Consider the following 17,618-nt stretch of genomic DNA (forward strand, 5'->3'; position numbering starts at 1 on the left):
AGCGAGCAACGTCGACTTTGTTTACTTTAATTTTTACTGAATGATTTTCATCAGTGTCGTGCCACATTCATATACACATTCATTGTATCGCTGTCCTCTGTTGTGATTGCATTAAAAGTGATTGGGTAAACCCCTACCACGTGACCATCCTTCGACAGGAGTTTCCACGACAGCTGAGAGCGGCGGCTAGTCTTTTTTTTTCTCTCCCCCCGTAACATTGGTCCTTTTTAACTCCAATAAGACGAAGTTGCGTGAAATGGGAGACAAGAAGAGTCCCACAAGGTAACAATGTCGCCGGTATCCTTAAATGAAGACTTCGCTGGGTCATTCGTAAACAGAAAGCACGACCAATGGATGTAGCTGTTTTACTGAAGTGTTCATGGCGGCTCGCTGGTTTACGGGGCAACTGGCGGTGTCAACTGAGAGCTCCTCTTCCCCTCACTGACTGACTTTTAAACAGAAAACATTCTCCTTGGTGTTGTTTTCCTCCCCTGCTGTGTTAACCCGCTTTTAATCGTTTATGTTGGAATAGGTTGTTCTCGTTGAAAGAGTTACCACTGTCCCGTCTGTTTTTGTTTTGTTTTTGTCTGAAGGCCAAAGCGGCAATCCAAGCCCTCCTCCGACGATGGATACTGGGATTGTAGCGTGTGCACGTTCAGGAACAGCGCCGAGGCATTTAAGTGTATGATGTGTGATGTCAGGAAGGGGACGTCAACTCGGTAAGCTTAACTGTAGGCCTATTTATTATTTTTTTCTATTGAACAAAGCACCGCACACGTATTTAAAACTGATTTTCCTGTCTGTAACCTCCATTTATGTAGCCTGTTTTGGTGTTAGTTTTATCTTTTTTGCAATGGGACGCATGTCTTTCCTTGGTATGAGCTTCTGTGTAACCCTCACTACTTCAGGCAGCATGTAGACTGGCTGGTACTGAATTAGTTCTGTCAGTTTGAACCTTTAGAAAAGGTGTGTGGCAGTAGTAGACCATATGGGCATATGAAGGTGGCTGTGGGAGTGTATGGGTATACAGTAGGCTATGTTGTGCAGGTGTAAGACTTTGCAGCATACATACAACACATAAGCTGAAATTGAACAACCCATAATTAAACAGCATAAAAGGTGCAGTGCCTCCACCCAATAAACTAAACCTCATCTAAGGGTCCTGAAAAGCTTTTTAGTAAACTATAAATGTACTTGGGCCATGGGGATATCTTTAACTCAAAGTTTTGAAATGTATTTAAATCTAAAAAAAAGATGGGAATTGTGGAAATCAGATGTAATATGAATATTTCAGTCAATATCGCTCAAAGGATTAAGACGAAGAATGAGGAATATCAATAGGATCATACCTCATTCAGTGCCAGTGAGTCTACATGCTGCCTGAAGAAGAGAGGGTTACAAATAGTTTTTTAATTAGCATGTATCCATGTTAGGAACATTTTACCCAAAAATGTAGCGGAGGGTAACCCCACTTAAACTCGGGGTTGCCCATCTTTTTTTTCTGAGATAAATGTTTCTAACCAAAAATTCATAGTATTCATCATACTAAGTAGTATCAGACTGATGTGAGTTATATGAAGATAAATCATGTTAAGGGGGGAAAGCATAATTAATGCTTTTCTGAAAATAAAACTGATCTTTGTTTACATTGTTGCTTGTTTGCCTTATCACTGACTGGAAGTCATAGTTTACCCACCATTTTATTTACCGCTACATCACAGATTCTACCTAATAAGGTCATGGTCACTGCATAGACACACTGGGGCAGGCTCCAAAAAGTGGAATAGGGCACTTCTGGGGGGGGGGGGTATGTTGGGTGCTCCACTACTATTACTACTTTCTTCTTTTTTTTCAAACTACTTTTATACACTTGTTTCTGATTAGTTTTGAGAGAGTGACAGTGTTAAGATAGCTTCAAAAAGAAACTCATACTCCTCAAGCAGGCCTTTGCACTATAGTTTATGTACCAGTTGCATAGATATGATTCTGTTTTGTTTTGTCTGTCTTTTTCCACGCTTGACAATCTGAAAAGGTCAGAGCAAAGAGTTGCAGAGAACAGTTTGCATTTTTTCCTTTGCATTGAAGACCACAGACTGTGGAACGCATTATAGGTGTGATAATAACCTCTCTAACCACAAGACCAAAATGCAAAAAAAGTAAAATAAAATAAGTTTAAGGGGTCAGTCCCAAAACTTTTCACTACTGTTCCTTTCCTCCTTTCCCTCACTTCCACTTGTCTCCTGCCAGGAAGTAATTGGAATAGATGAGGTGATGAAGGGAGGAGAGGAAAAGAGAGGAGGGATAAATTGGGACTGCTTCTGTACCATAGTATTATACGGGACATTAATGAGACATCAATTAATGATGAGCTGTTGCCAAAGCTCTCTTCTAAAGTGAGATTTTATTCAGTATATGTAATTGTCATCAATTTGAAATATTGAGTTTTTCTCCCCATTAATTATCTAATCATTTCACATCTGAGAGCTATTTGATTTGTGATATGATCAGCACGCATCTGAAAATCACGCAGTTTATTTTCTGATGAATTTACACTTGAGACTTCAGATGTTTTAAGCTTCTTGTCTCATTTCCATTGTTGGGACTGCAGCCAACATGACTGAATGAAGATTGGTTTCCAGATCACAGAGGAAACAAGGAGGTAGTGGAGGAAAGGAGTAGGGATTTTTTTAGGATGCACCCAGGAAGTTCCCTTTTGAAATGATTGTTGTTTTACCCCATGCTCCTCCTGGTTTTTTCCCCTCTCATGAACACGCTCATAATGAATAGTTTATTTTGTTCTCAAACTGGCACCTTAGGTCTGAGCAAATAAAAGGCAAGGGCAACAGTCCAGTCCACTTCAATGCAACCCATGTGGTCAGCCCACTTAAACGGGCATTGATATGAATTTAACTGTGAAGCCAATGACATATTGTATTTTTCCTCTCTTCCAGAAAACCACGGCCTGTCTCTCAGCTGGTTGCACAGCAAGCAAATCAACAATTTGCACCACCCACACAACCCAAAAAGGAGAAGAAAGAAAAGTCAGAGAAAGAGAAGGGCGATAAAGAACCAACACTGAAAAAGAACAGCCATAAAAAGATGAGGTAATAATGAATTCATGCTTTCAAAGGGAACATCGGAATAGTCATGCTCAGAATATTCAGTGGTCTTTTTGATCTCATTGCCATTGGTTTTGGTATTCTGCAAGCAATTCTCAAAGCCCGCTTCTGTTTGTGCATCTCTCCGCTAGGCCCAGGTTAAAAAACGTAGACAGGAGCAGCGCCCAGCATCTAGAGGTCACCGTCGGAGACTTGACCGTAATAATCACAGACTTTAAGGAGAAAGCCAAGCCCACGTCCACTTCAACAAGCGCTGCCTCGGCAGACCAGCACAGTCAAAGTGGCTCCAGCTCTGACAACACTGAACGAGGGGTCTCCAGATGCTCCTCGCCGCGCGGGGAAGGCTCGTCGGTCAACGGAGAGACTCACTAACCTCCGCGCTCCACCCGCATCCTTCTGCACCCCCCCAACAGCCTCGACAAGAGATTAATTTCAACACGCACATATGTCAAACATATGCCAGTATGATAACATTCACTTCCTTTTGGGGTTGTATTTTTCACTGCCTTCCCACGATGAGCAAGAATTCAGGAGTCGGGACTGCGGAGAGGATGCTCCGTTCAAAGAACTGTCGCAGCAAGATCTGTAATGATGAACTGAGAAAGTCACCGTAGCAATGAATCCTGGATGTACAGTGGAACCGTGCCGCGTGTTTTGGTGGCACGTGTTACAACACTTCAGTGTTACGTTGGCATCGCACTCATAGTTGTTGGTTTCGATTGTTCCCAATATTATGGACTTTTGAGAGTATTCAGAGTGTTAGCTGCAGAGAATGAATTAATATGCATTATGAAAGAAAATGTGAAGCAGTCATCTCAGAATTTTAGTTTACCCTTGAATTTATTTGCACTTGCTGGCATCTTTTGTTCATGAAACCATGTTTTTTAGCATTATTTCCAGTTTTGCCATCCTTTTAGTGAATCATGTCACTGTTGGTTACTGGCCATATCCAGCTCTTTTGTTTTATGCCATTGGATGCAATAATTGCGTTACTGTCTAACATTTGAGTAAAATTATTGAACAATTATTCTAAGTATGCTTCTCCTTCACTTTGTAGAGTTAAGCATGATTTGATTAATAGTGGTTTATATTGTAAGATAATGTGAAATAAAACAGAAGTGGTAGATGCACAGATATGATTTCATCTTCTATTTTTTTTTTTATAAATGAGAAAAGTTTGTAAGACTGTGTTTCTTGAAAGCTGTGTTATTGAAAAATATGTTTTGTTTTATTTTCCCCAAAGGTTTGCTACATTATCTCCATAGTTCATGGCTTTCCTTGTATTTTTAAACTTGTTGAACGGCAATTATTTTCACATCTGTCTAACATGTCTAACATGTCTAACATCCCACATAAAGGCACAAAAGGCATCTAGATAAACTTGTTTGTTACACGGTGTTGCAATGGCACCGAGGCCATCAAGAAGCCAATTCAGGTCAGGCACTGAGTAGCAGACACTTATCTGTGCATTATCACTTTATCACGGTTTATGGCACTTGAGAAAAATAATTTTGTGCAAATCATGTCTTATTTTGTTGAGAGTAAGTTCTACTCATAAGGAAGTAAAAATTACATTTTCACAATACAATTTCAACTATGAAGCTGCACACCTTAGCTGTTACATAACACAGACAACAGCAGTTTAGAAAAATAATACAGAATTCATAAAAGTTACATATAATTACAGATGAAGTATGGGCAGCTTCTGCATTTCCTTTGCTTAAAGTACAAAAACTATCAAGTTCTTTCTGATACAGGGCAATATTGCATGTAATCATTATAAAACTCTAACACTGGGGCATTTCCAAAAGAGGTGAGATAATGTTTCTGGCTCATTTAGGCAAAAAATACATTTGTCATCAACGTCAAGTTTGAATCTATGTGTAAGGGACACTTTAACAGGATAAATCATGTGAATTTATGTTTAAGATGTTTTGTTTTTTTATTTTATTGGTGATGCACTAAGCTTATTTGTTGGTATGCCTCCATGCTGTTCCAGTTTACTGTATCTAAAGTAATGTTTCACTTAGTGACTGCTGCAGGAATACACGTTACATGACATAATTATCTTCTATCTATTTGTTATAATACTTCGAGTTTCTAACAGAATGGAAGAGCAGAAATCTGAGATATCCACAGAGGAGCCATCGTGAAATCCAGTCAATAGAACTTGAAGAGTTTCATTCCAAAATGCTATATCCATTTTGACAAGCTTGTGCTACCTTAAATTCAGAACGTTTTTTGGTGTATATTATTGGAAATGCATTTCAGATCTACCAAAAGGTCTGACATTTTGTTCACACCCTGTCTATTGGACTATGTCTGGTATTTGTACTTTTACAATGTGAGTAACTGCTTTATAAGTATAAGCGGAGCTGTGATATAAAACCATTTCCCTCTGTACTGACTGATCGTTGATCAAATGACACACACGTGTTAATAGAGGTGGGTGGGGCTCAAGACTGTAAACACCAACTGTGCTGTTCAGTTTGCCTTCTGACTTATGTCGGCCTTGACTTGTCAGTTAGCTAGATTAGCTTGTCAGTTAGATAATACGGTCAACAACATGTTTCGTTAGCTCCTAAAACTTGTAACACAAAATGCGATGCTACCTTCATGCACTTCTCCTGTGCATGATCTTCGCCTTCTTTTCAGTGCTGTATGTATTCAATCAACTAGTCTCCACCTTGGAGGACCGAGACGAGTGGACCCTCAGAACAGCACAGAGGATCCCCGACAGGAGCGGTCATGACGCCGGGCACCTTGTCAGGAAAGGACCGGGAGTGGCAGGCCTTCGCGACCCCCAAGACAGGTAGCTAGCTAGCTAGTTAAAGTTAGCTACGACATCTACTACTACTACTCTCTACTTTGTGATTTCAGTGACTGACTACAACATTACTATTAGCTACACTTGCTGTTGCCGTTTGGTTTAACGTGGGTTAGACTACCTACTGTTGTAACTAACTGTTAGTTACCTAACTAACCGACAGCTAACTCATTCAAATCAGCAACGCTACGAATTAGCCACCGAGCTAATACTAACTTAATTCTAACGTTAAGATGTTGTTTGTCAGCTTTTTCGTAATCTTTGTCGTGGACACACACAGTCCACATGATTTATTACTCAACAATCAGATTTTAAGATTACGTTAACGTATCTAAATCTGTTACTACTTGCTAGCTAGCTAATTGGTTAAGCTTACTAATTTCATGCCTGATAAGCCTTTTGGCTGGATTTAAAGTAGCACCACCTGTTTGCTAACTACTAGGAGGCAGTTCAACACAGAGCTTTAATCTCCAAGCATACTTTCTGATGAATGACTAACATTATGTCCTAGGGTTTAAGGATCCAAAAGATCATGTTTTCATTCTGTCAGGTGTATGTCACTGTCAGTATCTTACTGGAATCCATATTGGAGTCTGCCTGCTGATGTTTGTGGAGTGAACTGCTTATTGGAATCATCTCATAGGTATGATCGATTTTGTGCATCCCTATAAAAAGATTCCAGTGGCCTTTAATTATCATCTAATAATCATCTAGTTTGCATCTTGCAACTTTCACCTACTTGCTAGGTCCACAGTCCACAGTATAGTCATACTGCTGTCTTCCAACCAAGTGTACCTTGTAAACTCCTAATGTCATATCAGTTGTCAGGAATGTAATTGATCTTTTGATGTTAATTTGAAAACAAAAATGCTTGACTACAAAAAGTTAAACAAAGAGTGACATTTTTAACATACAACATGACTAATTATCTACACACAGAATACAAACCATAACATAAAAATGCATCACTATGTTCATCAGTTGTTGGCATGGCTTCCACTCTGTACACCATTTTCCCTCAAGACACCTAAATGTCACATGTTGGCAACTTCTGACTCTTCCAGTCATACTGCTTTGTTGGGTTGTTCATGTGCACTCGTTATAATTACCACATTTCTGACAGCATTGGAAGGCAGCATATAGCCTCTCCTGTGCTAACCTGTACTTAAAACTGCTTTTGTTACAGAGACCACTGTGCTATTATTTCCGACCGAAACCACTTAAATATGCGACAAGTTGTATTTAGGACTAAACTTGAAAGTAGGAGTGTACAAGGAGCACTTGGAGGCAGAATGAAGCATAACTCATAGTGCCACATTCTTTCATTAAGCCTAATGACAGTTCCAACCCTACAGGGCTGAGTACCAGTCAACTGAGCCTGCTGATATCTTCATTCCTTTCTTTGATATCTTTCATTACTTCTCTCCTTCTCTTGTCACTGTTGCCACGCTGTCATGAGAATCTAAGCTTTCGTTGATTACTGAACGAGTCGGTTAACTTTGTTTGTCCCGGCTCTTAGGGAGAGGTCAGGCTCTGCAGTCGAGGAAAGTAGAGATGAGAGGATTCACCTGGCTGTGGTGGCCTGTGGCCCCAGGCTAGAAGAGACTCTCACAATGCTGAAGTCTGCCGTTCTCTTCAGCAAAAAGCCTCTGCACTTCTACATCTTTGCTGAGGATCATCTGCACGACAGCTTCAGAGATGCTGTAAGTGTCCTCCGGTTGAGCCTCCCCAATGAAACTGGATCTGTTTAAAATTCATGCACTTGCATATCTGTTTGTTAGTCTGACACAATATCTCAGAAAGTAATGGCCCGGACTTGATGAAACCTGTGTAAATGATGTGTCTTGCCATTGAGATCTGGCATATACAGAATCACACTGTTTGGCCTCGGAGGGCATTATAGCAATTCACTGCTACAAGCATATCTCTAGGTTTTAGAAAAAAAAAACCCAGAAGAACCATAAACTCTTCCCATTAGATTTTCTATGAATAAGGATTCTTTCTCCCACGTAATTGTAGTGAGTGAATTGGATCATTCACTGAGGTTTTTCTAAAGCCTTCTTGCAGCATAGTAGTCTATAGCTTACATGTCGAGGATGTTGGAGAGCTACAATTTATCCATGTCCTTGTCTTTTCTTTAAGCTGGACTCCTGGCCCAGTATGGTCCAGCCCAGGTTCAACTTCACCACCTACCCCATCACCTTTCCCAGTGAAAATGCCAAGGAGTGGAAGAAGCTCTTCAAACCTTGTGCATCTCAGAGGCTCTTCCTACCAGTAAGTCTAGGGTCATCCTCCACGCATATGACTGTTAGCTGTGATCACAAATTTGATTAATTTGCTCATAAGGACTATGCGGTCTCTAATTTCCAGCTGATCCTGAAGGATGTGGACTCTTTGCTCTATGTGGACACAGACATTCTTTTTCTGCAGCCTGTGGAGGAGATCTGGGCCTTCCTTTCTCAGTTCAATTCCAGCCACTTAGCCGCCATGGCTCCGGAGCACGAGGAGCCACGCATCGCCTGGTACAACCGTTTTGCCCGCCACCCTTATTATGGCAAGACGGGCATCAACTCAGGGGTCATGCTCATGAACATGACGCGCTTCAGGGAGAAACATTTTAAGGTAATGGGCAGGTTGTTTTGTTGTGAGAGGCTTTTGTAGTTATTGCAATGTGCCGGACGTTTGTACGTCTTCATGTCACATGATTTATGCAAAGTGGTTTTTATATGCTAGTGTTTCTTGACTCCCATGATGACATATAATCCTTTGTAGATAAGTATTCCACTGTAAAAGCAAGGATTCCTGTGCTGGTATGAAATATCTGAAACAGAATTGAAAATGAATTTGATTTTTTCCAGGTATTTAGTATTGCACAAAACTCTTAAATTATGGAAGATGTATGGCTCAGTCCTGATACAAATATGACTACACATTTTATGTGGTAGGCCCACTGTCATTTGTTAAGAATAATCCTCAGCTATGGAGTGATGATGGATGATGTCATATTACCCAGTCATACTGAACACCAACCAAATCTTTACATGCAGTCATGACGTAGACATCTGGAAAAAGTGTGAATTTTTTAAATGGTAAATGTGCAGGGACCTGAGGGGTCTACAGAGCAGCTGTACCACCAACATTGACCAGTTGAGGTCACTGTTGTAATTCCTTTCTACATATATCCATGATATATACTGAGAATGAGCATCATTGTTTGACAGATAAAACAGTTGTGTTGAGTTGATATACAAAGTGTTGACAGAGGGATTTGTTTCCTAGGATTTATGGTTTATGGTTTCATAAAAGCAAAATGATATGAGTGCATGTCTGATAACTGAGTATTTATTGTCTTTCCAGAATGACATGACAATAGTTCCTCTACAATGGGAGGAAATGCTGATGCCTCTTCTCCAGAAGTATAAACTCAACATCACCTGGGGTGACCAGGACCTGCTCAATATTATATTTCACCATAACCCAGGTGAACACACAGGTTCATTTTGAGTGATAGTAGTTCAGGGCATTCATGAGGCTTGACTCAATAGCCTTCTTTGGCGAGTGTCAGGACCTTGTTTTGTGCATTAACAAGTCAAACTGTTTTGTTTTTTTGTTTTTGGTTTATAGTTGTTTTCATTGGAAGACTCAGTCACCTGTTGATGTTTCATTTATAAGCGTAAACACCCAACCGTCTCCCTGTCCTACAGAAAGCCTATATGTGTTCCCCTGCCAGTGGAACTACCGTCCAGACCACTGCATCTATGGTAGCAACTGTCAGCAGGCTGAACAAGAAGGTGTCTTCATTCTCCATGGTAACAGGGGTGTTTACCATGACGACAAGCAGCCAGCGTTCCGAGCTGTCTACGAGGCCATCCAAAAGGTAATGACCGTCTCGACTGACCAGGACTCACCTGACGTCGCTGTCAGGTGAAAACCCTGTATCTCCAAAATGTCAACTTTTCAGGAACTAAGAAAAACAGCCTTGTTTTAGCTTGATCAAAATGCATTTTGGACTTTATCCTGTGGATTTTCTTTTGTTTTTTTGGATGTAATCTGAAGTGTAAAGTAAACTGAAGTGAAAACATGAAAATCACCAAAATTAGAGTTACATGGTTTTCACAGGGCTATGCTTTCTCTGCCTTTTTGAGCTCCTACAGTAAAAGAAAAACAAAAATATCCAGAACCTCATAATGCCATGCGAAATGTTTATCATATTGTCTTTACGTAAGCGTTCGGAATTTGTCTTGCCTTGTAAGCGGTTTCTGAATGTAATCAAGTGAAAATGTTTTCTTCCAAAAGTTTGCTGCAAAAAGAGTATTTGATCCACACCAAACACATCCCACTAGAGAACATCATTTCAGCCTCTGTAACAGGAAGGAGAAACCATGAAGTAATATATTTGAAGGCTTTGTTTGTTGTAGTGAGGAATGATAATTTGTATAGACTATGTTTTCTTGGTACCTCTCTTTCTGTAGATGGCTGTTGTGCTGGCAAAGCTGTCCATTTGGACAAACATTTAGTCATTACATCATCAAAAGCCACTCCAGGCCACTGCTTTTCTATTATGGATGCTTCCATCCACCCAACTGTAAATGCTAAATCCATGGCCCCTTAAACTTTTCCGTCATCCTGCCTTCACTCTCCCAAAGCTGACTAACCGGTCCCAACCGGTCCAGACTGCTCCAAATTATGCAATCTTTAGAGCTTAACTGTCCTCCACACACCTCCCATTCGTCAGCAGTGAGCCAGCATGTCACCTGGGGAGCGCTCTCACCGCTCCGCTGGCGGCCCGCCTTCGATCTGCTCTTGTTGATTTCGGCGCACTGGTCAACATCCAGGCAGCAATCGGGGGAGGGTGGGAAGCTTCATTAGCTGATCTCCATCCATTACCGCCACAGGGCCCAACCCGGCCACTATCAGTGCGGGCAATGTTCTCAGCCATTAAGTAAACGAGCAGGCTTCATTATGGGGCACTCGGCCCCCGTGCCGCCATCCGTCTCTCCGACAGCACAAACACACACACACAACATCCAAGACGGCGCATACTCTCTGTTTTATAAGTGTGCTGTGGCTTGTGGTGGGTAAGCTTAATCTGTACGCTGTACCAAGTAGATGAATATACGGTACAGGGCTTTGTATAACTTTTTAGTAAAATGTAGCTACACATTCATTAGGTCACTGGAATAGGTCTAACTTGAGAGGGTTTCATGCTTTTGTTGTAGGCTGTATTTGGTTGAAGCTTTTATCAGTGCTTCCTGTTGCTCCGGCTCCCCCAGCCCCCTCCCACTCAATTCCCGCTCAGTCCTTTGAGGACAGCAGTCCTGAAGCCTAGAGCAGGCAATTCTGGAGGAAACACTCATTTCCATCCCACCAAGAGCTCCTTAGTCAGCTCGTCTCCCAAGGCAGGCTATCCCAGCCAGCGGAGGAGCTTGCAATAAAGGGCACTACCATTACCGAGCCAGGCCCACAGAAGAGTTGTAAAATTTTTAGTGCTGATGCTACGTTGAGACATCATGATGGCTATATGGACAACGCACCAGCAGCGTCCACATAAAAATCGATAGGAGGCTGTTAATGGTGCTTTATTGCCTGCTGTTGTGTATGAAAGATAATAAAGAAAGTGTGCTCGGAGTGACCTAATGCTTTCCCAAACTGGAGTCAAATGAGACATCGTAAAACAGTGATCTCCTCTTATTTACTATGAGAGCAGTAAAAGTAGGGCGTACCTCAGAATGTAAAAAAAAAAAAAAAAATAGAAGCCTGCTTTTTTATTCATGTTCGTGGCGAAAGCCTTGGATTGTAGCATTAACTAGCAATGGAGTTGGGAATTTTATCCCTGCTATTTACTTTTTACATTTACACAAATGTGCACAACAAAAAAGCGTATTTGGAGTGCTACAGCTGTAGTTTTCAGTAATGCCGTCACGCCTTACTAAGCCCATTCTCCTGTTGTTGTGGTAATTGATATTCATTACCCAAACACACTCTGAATTGACAGATATGAATCAAATATAGAATGATATTGTCCTGAACTGACAATGACAAATGTGGCACTTCATTCATGTCATTTGTGTCATTTCAGTGCATCTCTTATCATCTCAACATGCCAGGACACATTAAGCAACAAGTGTAGACACACACCATTAGATTTCTCCCACATTGCTGTTGTATCTTAAAAATCATACTTTGAAGTGCTCAGGTTGTGAATGGAAATCTACATAGTTTGGGCACAATCCAGCCACAGTGTGTGTGTATGAACAATGTAAAGAGCAAGAGAAAGACACAAATTTAAGTAAATACAGCCACCAGAAATACATAACAGACATTTTCAAGCAATGTGTCAATGGACAGTGATGTGATGAAGTCAAATCTTCAGTTAGAAAGTAGATCCCACACACCGAAGTCTGATTGAACTCTTTATTGCATGACAATGTTTCGATCCATGATGGATCTTCGTCAGGTCAAAGTGAAATTAGAACCACCATTTGTCCTGTATAGAGGCTTCACTGTCACCTGGTATGTGACATCGCCAAAAATGAAGTTGATATTCACTATTGGATTGCCTTTGAAATCACTAGTGTAACCCCAGCCTGTTGTTCTTTTCATCACAGTACCCGTTTGGTGAGAGCATGGTGAACTCACTGCTTCTTCCTCTTGAAGCAACGCTTCAGGCCACCACACATACCTACTGTGGGAGGGCCAGCCACCTGTTTACCAAGAGGTTGCAACAGAGCATCAAGTCTGTTCAACAGGACGCCGCGCAGAGACGATGATCCATGTAACACACCATTACCGTTCTATCATTAATGACTAACGTCTCTCCAGAAACTGAGACTGGGATTTAAGACACTCCTGTAGGGACAACGAGCCGGATGACAAACAGCTTTCTGTAATGAAGACTCAGGCTTACACTGATCTGTCATCTGTTTACATCTGAATGTCAAGACTGTTGTAGAAATGGGGAAGCGTCATTTGTGTAACAGATTTTTTTTTTTTTTTTTTTTTAAATGAAGCACAAGTTGGTACATATCCGTCCAGTGAACACAAAACCAGGTCACAAATGCCCTCTCACCATGGGGGGAAATGCACTGAATCCACTTTGCCCTGCAGAAATTGAACTTATTCCGACAATCGGGTTGCATCGTTTTTTTGTCTCCAGGACGAACCGACAATCACTTACTACAGTTGTCTGAAGTCTTCAAGAAAGAGCAAATACAGCAGGGTACTTAAATACACCATTCATATCAAAAGAGCGAGAATTTTATTAGATTTATATTAATATAATTTTACATATGGGGTTTATGTCTTATTGTGTTTTTGGAACTACAGTATGTCTTGGAAAAACGCTGCACTTGTTTTAAGGTACTTGGTAATTATGCAGGAATGCTATTCATGGTTTTATGTAATGTGACAAAAGAAAGTGCTCATTGAAACTACTTTGAATTTAGAATCTGAAAATATCAGTATTTATTATTGATGGGCATCTGCTGGCAGGAAGCACTTTTGATGTCTATCATAAGAATTTGTCATGACTTTTATTTTCATAGTATGACGGGAGTAACAGCCTACTATAAACAGTGAGTGTACATTTTATGTTGAATGTAATTGCCACAGGTTATCAGAGCATTGTTTGCTGTACATCACTGATTTTTAAGTCCTTTTTCAACCTTATTTGCCAATATGAAATGTTTTCTTATAACTGGAATACAGAGCAGTTGTTTTCCAATCAATCCAGGTAGCATCATGAAGTCTTCTTCCAATCAAGTTTATCATACATACCTGATGCCAACACAAATGTGCACTATTGATTTATGAAATCAAGGATTCGAACATCTCAAAATCATATTTGTGATTTAAATGTTTTATTGAAAAAACTGCATAAAAGTTGCAATGTATATCAAATGTATGGGAAATAAATATTTTATAAACATTCTTAACTCATGTAAGTAGTGTGGCTATTTCTCATTGAACATTTTAATATAATTTAAACATTACTATGGTCTCCACATCTTTGTGAATAATGTGTGCTTGTGATAAGGTTTAATTGGTAAGATGGCATAGCTTTTTAATTATGATACAGCTGCATATTGAATGGATCTGGAGAGCCTTCTGTTGCCTCATAAGTAACATAATTTGAGTTGCAAATACTTGTTATTGAATTATTTTCATGCTTAATTGAAATTCCTAAAAAGTTTAATTTGGTGATGGATGCTCTATGGTAAAATGTTTGGTTTCTTGCATCTGACTTTTTTGTTGTTGAGACTTGCACATAGACTATTGCAGCCACAGTGTGCAACCTGACCTACTGTAGGCTACTTGTTGCTCACTTCACACAAAGCATGAGCCATGTCCTAGAAGGCAGCAGCAAGCTGAAAATGAGAAATCAATGTGTGTGAAGACTTCAGAAAGAGTTGTTAGATGGCCAAAAAGGAGCTGATGTGCCGGGGCCAGTAGCCTCTGGGTCTTCGTTTCACAGGCAGATTGACAGACGTGCCTGGAATGGGCAATGGGCATGATGAATTTCAAATATTCTCCATGCTAGGAAGCTGTTAGATATAGTTTTCTCTTGCATAGGAATTGCACAGTGAGCAGTGAGTAGGGGGAACAAATAATCAGTGTTTTAAAGAAGAATTATGCCTTCCTGAGTTACCTCTCAAGCTGTAGTAGCATTTCAATGCAAAGCCATTGTTAATGCAGTATCAAACAACATTTTGTCTTCATGATGTGAAGCCAGTTGAACCCCCGGACAACAGAATAGTTCCAAAGGATTTGCGTAATGGTTAATAAGAGGTTCAGTCTCATTGTAAGCTAATGAGCAAACTTTTTTATAATAACACGGTTTAGGATTTAGGGTTTATTTCCTAGGAAAAGGCTATGGTTGCCAGAAGGCCGAATGGAAGAAGATAGACCTTCTGTTTTGGTAATGCCAAACCTTGGGGCATGTTGCTCCTACTCTGTGGTGGGGTGAAAAGCTACAGGCTATCAGGAAGGCCTATAAATTGGCTATGGCTCATATTTTTATTGGAGGGCCTCCATAATAGAAGCTGGGCAGTAATGACTACTTTTTCCACTCCTACTAACAAAAGAGCCTCAGCGCGGTTACACAAGTGCATAATGTGGTTTGCTGTGCACGCACGCGAAAAAGTACTGCACAAAAAATGCAAGAGGTCAATTCATTTCTCCCTTGAAGTGATTATACATTTGCAGAGCAAGGCTAACTGATATTATTGAATACCTCCAAGCACAACCCCTTAGCGAGATGGATGCTTACAAGTTCAACATGCAAAGCTATTCAGTTTTTTAGGAGGAAAGGCTAATGCTGCCATTGCCTGGTTTCGCTCTGCCTGAGTATGATGGTGATTGAGGTCTCATTCTCCTTCGTTCTAACAGGAACTGCCAATGGATTATTCATGTTATTGCTTGCACCACTTGCCTCCCTGATGTTCAATAGCGATTTAAAGCCCAGGCATAAATTAGAGCAGTTGGAGGCAAATGGCCCAACACAGAGAGTAAAAAGGGTGACTAAGTAAGGAATATGCAATATTAGACAATGGAAGTCACCGACGCCCTCTTCATTTGAGGAATGGGAGGAGCTTATCTCAAAGACAGCCAGTTATGAGCAGGTGACATTTAGAGTTTCAGGATCTGAAAATGTGGAGTCCGTTCTTAGACCTTGTTAGAGGAAGGGGAAAGGACTGAATGGAAATATACATAATGTATGATTTCTACCTTGACTTTACAGTGACATTGCCTATCCTATATATAATGTAGTCTCCCGTTTTTCCATTTCATTTCCCCTTGCTTACTTTTGTGTAGCAGATGGGGGGGGGGGGTAATGTTATATTGTGGTCTCATGAGCTTCTGGTTTAAATCTAGGTCCTTATCAGTGATTAGTCCATCAGAATAAAAGAGGTTCAGTTTCATACTTTCATTAACTCTCTAAGTGACTCCTTAAAACAAGACAAGATTTTAAGTAAGGTGTCACACATAGAGCTTGGTCTTTGTTTTGAGGTCTGGTGAGTTCACAGTGGAGATTAAGTGAAGACTCAACCCATGTTTCATTAATGAAATGTATTACTCAACAACAGGACAATCAGCTTTACTCATCAAGGTTATATCTAATGAATCGCTGGTTCTCAAATGACTTATTTTGCAAGAAAGCATTTCTCAGAGAGCATGAGAGTCTAGTTAGTGAAGACGTGAAGCTGACAGTGAGTCATGTATCTTGTCAGTATGATAAACTGAGTGAAGTGACAAACTAGAGAGGAGATGAGAGGAAAGTGGGAAGTTTGTCACAGCTGAGCGGACCAGGTAGAAAAGAAATCTGTTTTCTTCCCATGCATCCATCTCTCTTTTCCCTTGCCTTCCTGCTGCAGAAGGATATCATTTGAGGAGTGAACATTTTGATCAATAATACATTTGCCTGCACTGCTGAGACAGGTATAATTGTGCTGATATGTCAGGGTTTAAAACAATTAATGTAATTTACTGTTGAGCATTAGCTATGCATGGGAACTTCTGTATCATGCTGAGAAGTGAATTTGCCGCTGTAAGCAGAAGGAGATGAGAAATATGCATATGCAAATGAAGTGAAATGGCCATTTCAGTGCGTGCAAGTAAGGAAGTGTGGGTCTCTTCTCGTCACGAGATGAAGTTCAATTAAAGTGAACCAATTGATGAAAAGTTGTTTGGAAATGGTTTGGATGCTGACAGAGCTGTTCAATTAATTTATCTTTCCTCTGCCCTCTATTTGGCAAAAAGTATGTCTCAACTGTAATGTATACAGTACATTGATATTCTTCCTACTTTTCAATTAAATTTTGGTGGAAGAACGATTATTAGGACAGGATCTACTTTCTTATTCAGGAATGGAGCAGGCTTCATTCAATATTCGATGAGCACATTCTCAAAATGTATTCCTCAAAGAACAGGAGGTGAGCTAGATTAATGACACATCGCCTTACAGCTACGCCGTGTGGATCAATGTTTCAACAAATAATCCATACCCAAACTACCCGAGGGTGGTGGTTCCTCTTCTCACACTTGGCAGCCATAAACTGCAACTGAAACAGCTTCAGCATTGACCCCAAGGGCTCTCGCCTCCACTGCCATCGCATACAAGATAGCAAGAAATGTTTTATAGCAGCATAACATTCAAACACAAAAATAAGGATGTTATTACTCAGTCTCACTCTTACATTGGCTTTTTATGGCGCAATCGGAGCAAATGTCACCCTGATTCATCATACAAAATGCACAAGTAATACCGCCTGTATTACCACTCATAAAAGAGGGTATCAATCACTTCAATTGACCTTTTTTTCCCTGATAAAGTGCCTCATCAATGAGCCACATCCCGGTGCCCAAGGGCTGAGGACTATTGGTTGGAATCAATGGCATGCCAAGTGTTGTTAGTGAACAACATACCCCATGATTCAATACTCTCCACTTTCTTGATCGCATTGTAGGCACCGCTGAAAAGCAACATTAATGGAGCGAGCATGTGATTCATGATAGGTGATTGATTGCATTGATTATTACAAGCGTCCACTTTCATACACGAGAATGGCTGGCTACAGGCCATAAATTGTCAATGACTCGGCCAAATGCCAAGGCTATATGGGATGTGTGTTGTCTTCTTGCATGCAAATATACTGTATGTATGCTTATGTCTG

The 17,618-nt window shown here is 40.5% G+C and overlaps 2 protein-coding genes across 2 annotated transcripts; both read left to right on the forward strand.

The window, feature by feature from the left end:
- Positions 1-157: 157 nt before the first annotated feature.
- Positions 158-5,013, forward strand: LOC139910286 (YY1-associated factor 2). The gene is made up of 4 exons (XM_071897538.2): positions 158-282; positions 594-719; positions 2,952-3,104; positions 3,251-5,013. The coding sequence occupies exons 1-4, from the start codon at positions 257-259 to the stop codon at positions 3,489-3,491; spliced, it is 546 nt and encodes a 181-aa protein (XP_071753639.1). The 5' UTR covers positions 158-256; the 3' UTR covers positions 3,492-5,013.
- Positions 5,014-5,636: 623 nt separating this feature from the next.
- Positions 5,637-13,866, forward strand: gxylt1a (glucoside xylosyltransferase 1a). Its single transcript, XM_071897529.2, has 8 exons — positions 5,637-5,931; positions 6,497-6,589; positions 7,466-7,649; positions 8,089-8,220; positions 8,317-8,568; positions 9,304-9,427; positions 9,651-9,823; positions 12,555-13,866. Exons 1-8 carry the CDS (start codon positions 5,720-5,722, stop codon positions 12,714-12,716), a joined length of 1,332 nt encoding a protein of 443 aa, XP_071753630.1. The 5' UTR covers positions 5,637-5,719; the 3' UTR covers positions 12,717-13,866.
- Positions 13,867-17,618: the final 3,752 nt, after the last annotated feature.

Source organism: Centroberyx gerrardi, chromosome 4 (assembly GCF_048128805.1).
Source record: "Centroberyx gerrardi isolate f3 chromosome 4, fCenGer3.hap1.cur.20231027, whole genome shotgun sequence".
NCBI classification, from domain to species: domain Eukaryota; kingdom Metazoa; phylum Chordata; class Actinopteri; order Beryciformes; family Berycidae; genus Centroberyx; species Centroberyx gerrardi.